The sequence below is a fragment of the Pinus tabuliformis genome, chromosome 6 (assembly GCF_031772625.1).
Source record: "Pinus tabuliformis cultivar Carrire ecotype Pingquan chromosome 6, CPIR1, whole genome shotgun sequence".
Classification (NCBI taxonomy): domain Eukaryota; kingdom Viridiplantae; phylum Streptophyta; class Pinopsida; order Pinales; family Pinaceae; genus Pinus; species Pinus tabuliformis.
Genome location: NC_142292.1, coordinates 963,031,727 through 963,039,444, shown reverse-complemented (window position 1 = coordinate 963,039,444; position 7,718 = coordinate 963,031,727). Strand labels below are relative to the sequence as shown.

The window sequence follows — 7,718 nt, the reverse complement described above, 5'->3', positions numbered from 1 at the left end:
ATTGTCTAATTTCCTCCAGAATCACTTCATGTTTACCGTTATGAATTAATTTTGACTTCATTTCATTCATCATTAGTCTGGATGCATCTCCAAATAGCTTGATGCATTTATGAAAAATGGACCACTCCTCAATAGAAATTTGTCCTCCAAATAGAAGATCATCCACAAACATTAGATGTGTTACCTATATATGCTTGGATACTCTGACCCCTCTAATGAGTCATTTTTCCCTCGAATCCATCAACTTCCTGCTCAATGTATCAATAACCACCAGGAATAGTAGGGGTGACAATGCACAACCCCGTCACAACCCCATGCTTGAGAAGAAAAACTTGAATGGAAGACCATTGATAATCACAGCAAAATTTGTTGTTTTAATACAACCCATAATCCATTTAGAATTCTGAATGTTCATACCCAATTTGATAAGTATTAAAAACAAAAAATCCCATTCAATGCAGTCATATGCTTTAACCAAATCCACTTTAAGAAGACATGAATTATGTTCTCCAGATTTAATAGTATGGATCATCTCCTGTGCTATTCCAATGGCATCTTGTATTTGTCTTCCTTCCATAAATCCAAACTGTTCTTGAGTTATAATTTTAGACAATATTGGTTTAACTCTTCTGGCTACCAATTTGGAAATCACTTTATATACTGTATTACAAATTGAAATGGGCCTATAATCAACAAATGTTTTTGGGTTCTTCTTCTTTGGAATCGTTACAATAAATGTGGCATTAATGGATCCCGAAATATAACCCCTACGCCTGATTTCCTCCGCCACCTGTAATAGATCATTAAGCATCAAATCCTAATATATAAATATTTCTACGCTCCAGCCATCCAGGCCTGGGCTTTTCTCTTTCGCACACTCTTTCAGTGTCTCCAAGAGTTCTTCGGCTGTGATCGACTGTCCCAAACTCTCATTATCCTCTTGATTAATCATATTTGGTATCAAGTCAATAAAGATTGCATGGTCATCATATCTGTGTAACTTTGTTGAATATTGATTTTTAAAATGTGAAACTGCAGCCATTTCCATCGACTCTTGACTCTTATGCCCATTACCTTCTTCATCCCAAATCTGCCGAATGTGATTATGTTGTTTCCTGATGTTGAATTGTCCATGGAAATATTTTGTATTTCTGTCACCTGCTTTTATCCATGTGGCCCTACTCTTCATTCTGATATCTTCCTCTTGTGCTTTCAAAATTTCACTTCTGCCTCTCTCCAGTTCAATTATCTTATCATGACATGATGCCGAAAAATATAGAGGATTACTTATGTCATTCAGCACTTTCAACCTGTTCTCAATCTCCCTTAACTTGATCAATTCCTCCCTTTTTTTCTTACTGATCCATTTGCGTGCTTCTGTTTTCAGATTTTTAAGTCTATGATGCATAATCACCATCGGCGAAACAGACAAGTCAAGGGAAGGTCTACTCCAAACTTTGCGAACTAGAGCATCGAAATCTGCCATTTGTAACCACCTAGGATTGAATTTAAAAGGAAAAGTCCTCCTATCCTCCACGCCTTTCCATTCCAACATAATTGGAAAATGATCAAATATAAAAAGAGGAATAATGCTAGATTCCACCTCTAAGGAAATTTTTTCAAGATTCTTACTTATCAAAAAACTGCCAAGACGTTTAGAAATGCCCTTCGCGTCGGACCTCCCATTCTTCCATGTAGGGGACAATGGAACTCGCATGACATCAACCATCGTGAATGACACCAACATCCTTTCGAAAAGGATGTAAGATTATCATCTCTCGCCTTATGCCCCAAAACTTCTGCATCTCCGAAGGAGAAATTCAAATCCTCCGCCACAATAAGAGAACTAAGATTCAAGATACCTAAACTCATAATCCTATTCCAAAATATCCTACGCCCAGAGTATGGAGAATAGGTATTGATAATATAAATTTTGTGACTTCATCCCGACATGTAGCCTGTTAAGATAATACCTGCACAGGAATGGAAAGCCTTCAGAAAAAAATGTATGGGGTTCCACATCACCCCCAGACCCCCAGACAATCCAATAGCACTTGTCGCACAAACCTTCCACTCTGGACATATCTTTAACATAGCCCCCCATGCTTTATCTCTATCCACCATGGTTTCTTGTAGCAAAATCATAGATGAGTTATACAATCGACATATACCCCTAAGTGAACTGATTTTGGGTTCAATTCCCAAACCCCTTATATTAAGGGAAATGATAATCATGGGGGCACTCTAGTAATGGGATTATCCCCTCTAAGTTCTCGGGCTCTGTATATTTATGATATCGACATTTTCCCCACAGTATATGCCCCATCGATTGAAAACATGGGATGGGGGATTGAACTACCTCCACTATCGTGAGAAAACTCCAAACGATTGCACTCGGTGAGCTTTTTGAATCTGGGATGTCTCTTGTTTTTCATTGTAACATTCTTGAAAGAGGGTTTCACCCCTGGATTCTTTATCGATCGAAAAAGGACCTCTTGATGATAAGAGACTCCAATTCTTCAATTGAATCAAGGACTGAAACCAACTCTCTATCAGGGAATGGCGACTAAGATGACTCGATATCCCTAACAAACTCTATCAACACGTGTTCATTACAAACAAGTAATTCAAACAAAGCACTGTCATGGATACAAAAACCATTCATCTCCGATGTCGAAAAGGGCGCTGAACAAGACATATGAGGAAGGGTCTGACTCTCACTAGCCTAAACCCTATCCCCAATGCCCTCATCAACCCTTGTAATAGGGATAGAACCGTTCTCACATGACCCAACCCTAAGGCCCATAGAATGTGTTCGAATCACAGTAATTAGAATTGCATAAACATTCCCTCACATTCATTCACTAAATTAGGTTTAGAGTTACCTAGGAGAGCGCCCTTATTAATTATGAATTATTTGGTCGCATGTGCCACAGTACTGCCATGTGAGAATGCTCTCCAAGACGATTTACTCGTTCCTATATTCCTCTCTTGAAAAGATGGGATGTCACGAGCAAATTTCCGGTCTGATGGCATTATAAACACCTATACAACAAGCCCCAATAATAAATTTGGAGCTTAAGAGTGAAATTTCTCCAACAGACATCAATTCAAATCCCCCTACCAAGATCAAGATCCACCAGAACCCATGCCAATATTTTATTGAGCTGAGAAAAGCAATTGTCTTCCCAATAATCAAACATGCATATTATGTTAGCGATCTTTCCCACCGCCATCGAGTTCCATAATTCTAAAGGTAAGCCAGGCAATTTGACCCAAAAGATTTTATTGTGGGATAATTGCAAAGGAGTCGAAGCCTACCTTCCACCACTGCAGTAGTAAAATTCCCCTCCCCTTAACCCATAGTTCTTTAAGAATACACTCTGCATCCTCTTCGCTGAGAAAATGAAAACATAACCATCCATTGAATAATTGGCTTACCTTCGGTCTACACTTCAAAATCGGAAACCATCACTCCTCTGCCCATTTATTTGCTTATTCCCCTGTCATTTTCTAATGATTCCACCTGCCAACTAATGCTTTATGTCGGAGTCTCTCCACACTAGTCCAAAAATCCCTAGTGCTCAACACCAGGGGTGGCTGTCTAGAAAATGCCTTCACCTGCTTATGGTTCGAATGTACCGCTTTCTGTCGATCCAAAGGTTGCAGTGGAAAATGAATAGCAGGCACAATCTTAGTGCAGTTTTCATAACCCAAGGGTTTTCAGGATGGAACCTCCTCGATGGTTACCTCAAACTCACCCACCAGTCTCTCTGCCACCACCTGCCTCTCTGCCACAATAGTAGCCTACATCAACTCTTCTGCAGACAGATAGGTATCTTCAGGAAGAAGTACTTGTCAGAGAAATATTATGATGAAAAGGCTAAGGAATTTTATGAGTTGAAGATGGGTTCTATGATAGATGAAGAGTACACCACTAAGTTTATGGAATTATTGAGGTATATGCCTTACCTAAAGGATGAGAAGACGAAGGTTCAAAGGTTCATAAGTGAATTTCCTTTAGTATTCAAGGATTAGATTGAGTATGATGAGCCTTGGTCATTGGAGGAAGTCATCGGGAAATTGAAGCATTATTATAAGCAGTCGAAGTGTAAGTCTAAGCCTAAGCGAGATTGGAAAGGGAAAGAGAAGGTTAAAGGAAAATTGCCTCCGAAGCGGGGAAGACCTTAGGATGTAGGTGATAAAGAAAATGTGGCACCTTACAAGAAGTTTAGTGCATCTGAGAAGGGACATGGATCTAAATCTGGATAACAACAAAATAAGGGCAATGGCAGAGAACCGTTGCAGTGTTGGATTTGTGGCAAGGATAATCTCAAGAAGGATTGTTTGTTGTACTAGTGTGGTAGACCTCAGATCTACAGTGCTCATGAGGTGCAAACAGTTGGGGATGTTGGTCATAACATTCCTCGAATCTATGTCACACTTGATAATAGGCGGGCAGATTATGAGGCATCCATTATTGAGATGGAAGGTAAGCACTTTGATCGAGTTTTTTCCATTTTGATTGATCCTAGATATAGTTATATTTATGTTACTCCTGACCTGATGGATAAGTGTGACTTGAATAAAAAAGTGCATGTAGAGCCTTGGTTGGTGCAGTTGGCTACAGGGACCAAGAAAAGAGTTCATCATTGGGTGAGAGATTGTGGATTTGAGCTAAATGGTATGCCTACATCAACACATCTAAATGTGCTTCCTTTGGGTTCATATATCATGCTTTTGGGTATGGATTGGTTTTTTACTCATAGAACCAAGGTAGATTGTTATAAAAAGGCTACAGAGTGCCTGGATGATGATGGAGAGAAGAGAATATTGCAGGGAAAGAACAATCCTACATCAGTGATAATGGTTACAACTATGCAGGCTAAGTGCAGTTGCAGAAAAGGGTGTGTATTATTTGCAATGCATGTTTCCAGTGAAAAGGGGAAGGATGTTGAGGATGATTAAGTCTTGAATAGGTATCATGTTTTGCAGTAGTTTTAGGATGTGTTTCTGGCAGATATTTCAGAGTTACCGCCTCATAGGGAAGTGTATTTCTCTATTTAGTTGGTATCGGGAGCAGCACCAACATCAAAGGCACCTTGCTAGATGATCACTATGGATAAGTTGCAGTTTAAGTAAATTATTGATAAAGGATACATAGGGTCAAGTGTGTCACCTTGGGGTGAACCAATGTTTTTTGTGAAGAAGAAGGATGGTACTCTTAGGTTGTGCATCGATTATAGGAAGTTGAACAAGGTGACTACCAAGAACATGTATCTTTTTTCGAGGATTGATGACTTGTTTGATCAACTGAAGGGAGTAGCAATGTTCTCAAAGATCGATTTTAGATCAGGATATCATCAGGTGCACATTAAAGAAGAAAATATTTACAAGACTGCATTTCATACCATGTATGGGCATTATGAGTTTGTGGTGATTCATTTGGTCTTACTAATGCTCCAGCTACTTTCATGTGTTTGATGAATAATGTGTTATGTCCTTATTTGGACAAGTTTGTGATAGTGTTCATTGATGATATATTGATATATTTTAAGAATGAGGAAGAGCATGCAGAGCACCTAGCAGCAGTATTAAAATTGCTAAGAGAACATCAGTTTTATGTCAATCTTAGCAAGTGTAGTTTCTTCCAGACTGTAGTTCATTACTTGGGGCATGTTGTTTCCAAGGAAGGTATAGCAATGGACCCGAAAATGATTATAGTTATCATGGAGTGGCCTACTCCTAGGAATGTGGATGAGGTCAGATCAATCATGGAACTTGCAAGTTATTATAGGAGGTGCATCAAGAACTTCTCACGGATTTCTTATCGTATTAATCTTTGCAGAGAAAAGAAAAGAAGTTTGAATGGACTAATTGTGAAACTAGTTTTGAGAAATTGAATCATTTGCTTACAAATGCTTCGGTCTTGAAGGTAGCAGATCCTGATAAGGAGTTTGTGGTATCTGTAACACCCTCCTCCCACACTTACCCAAGCTTACCGGTCCACCGAGGTAAATATGTGATGAAGAGTTTTATGGTATGAATCAACCTACTTGGTACAGTTAAGGAAGTGGAATTGACAAACTGAAAACAAATTGACCTTCCTCGGGAGCTACAAGACCCCCATGAGCTAACCAACCGCTCCAGATGCCCAACCCCTAAGTTAACTTGATTTTTCACTGACATGGACTTTCAGTCGCTCCCATGACAAGGCAAGCTAGCAACTGTAAGCCTCCAATCGCTCCCATGAGCCTACTTCCCGATGACTATAGCCTAATTGACTTAGTTTTGTGCCATTGACCCTTAGATCTGAGCCACTTTTCAAGGGTTAGGACCCCTCTCAACCATGACAAAAAAATCGTCAAACACATCATGAACAAGTAATGGACAGGTCAGAAATACACATTTGAACATAGGGGTCTCATATTTATCTGAGAATCATCAAGAAGGTTTGATTAACTCCCACAATAGTTGCATTATCCTCTATTAGGTCATACATTCATTAACATTTCATTTACTAACCTGTTGAAGCCCCGAAAATTGGGTCTACAACAAGGGGGATACCCACCCGGTCCGGACCTTGGTTAGCAGCGCCTTTTCTGTTTGGTGTAGTTGGTCTGACTTGGGATATGGGACCAGTTTCCCAATTTATGTGTGTGTGTGTTGACAATTGATATTTCCTTTCTAATAACTTCTAAGAAAAATGCTTTTATTCTAAATCTAATTTAAAAACATGAAATTGTATTCTAATGAACAGAAATATATAATTCTAAAACTAACCCAGGATTTAATCTTTTAATTATGCGATCTAAAATAGTTTCTACAGCAATTGGTAATAAAGATCATTCAATTGCTATAAGAAAAGAATTCAATAAAGATGAATTGTTTCATATAAAAAGTTAGTCAAACAGTTGTTAAAAAAAAAAGCATAATAATTCACTCATATATTAAGCAAAAATAAATGGCTATCACCGTACAGAGGTGCCAAATGATAACTCAAGCATTCAAGCATTCATACATAAATAACTAAACATGAATATCACCATAACACATAAGCAGTAATCGTTAAGAGATAAAAGTACCATTTATAACGAGTTCTACTCATAAGCTCCAGCAATAATGATTTATCTCTTCTTAATTCAACATCTACTAAGAGTACAAAAGTGCAATTTTAGTAGCAGATATTAAACACAGATATCAATCAATTTTGTTCCATTCATTCATCAAAACCTCCTCGGAGGGTGCAGAAGTGCATGTTCTGAGGACAAGTTTTTGATAAATTTCAGGACCCTTTTCTAAATGCATGAGAAGGGTTTAAATACTACTAGCTAAATCTAAAAATAGTTTATTACAAAAATATAGGAGGCAGTTTAAATGACCGTCCTCATTTCAGGCAAAAATAAAGCAAAACTAAAACTAAAACTGAATCTAAAAGTAAAACTGGCAATTAACTATCTATGTATCTGATCTTTGTAGTCGCAAGCATCCAGCATCGGCTTGAGGAGAGTTGGTTGGTCGACCTCCGACTTTAAATGTCCTGCGAAAATAGAATCGACAAGCGTTGGCACCATCTTCTCAGCAAAATTAGTGAGACATTTAAGAGTCATGCACTTATTGTGTGGTTTAACCAAGTACTGCCAGTAAGAATCCCGGTTTAACTTGGTTAACCTTTTGATGGACGCTGTTCTTTCTTGAGCCTTGTCTCCATCTTGTCT

The 7,718-nt window shown here is 38.5% G+C and overlaps 1 protein-coding gene across 1 annotated transcript; it reads right to left on the bottom strand.

Moving 5' to 3' along the window:
• Positions 1 to 817: 817 nt before the first annotated feature.
• Positions 818 to 1,729, bottom strand: LOC149262164 (uncharacterized). Its single transcript, XM_089375341.1, has one exon. It carries the CDS (start codon positions 1,727 to 1,729, stop codon positions 818 to 820), a length of 912 nt encoding a protein of 303 aa, XP_089231467.1.
• Between the last annotated feature and the right edge of the window lie 5,989 nt (positions 1,730 to 7,718).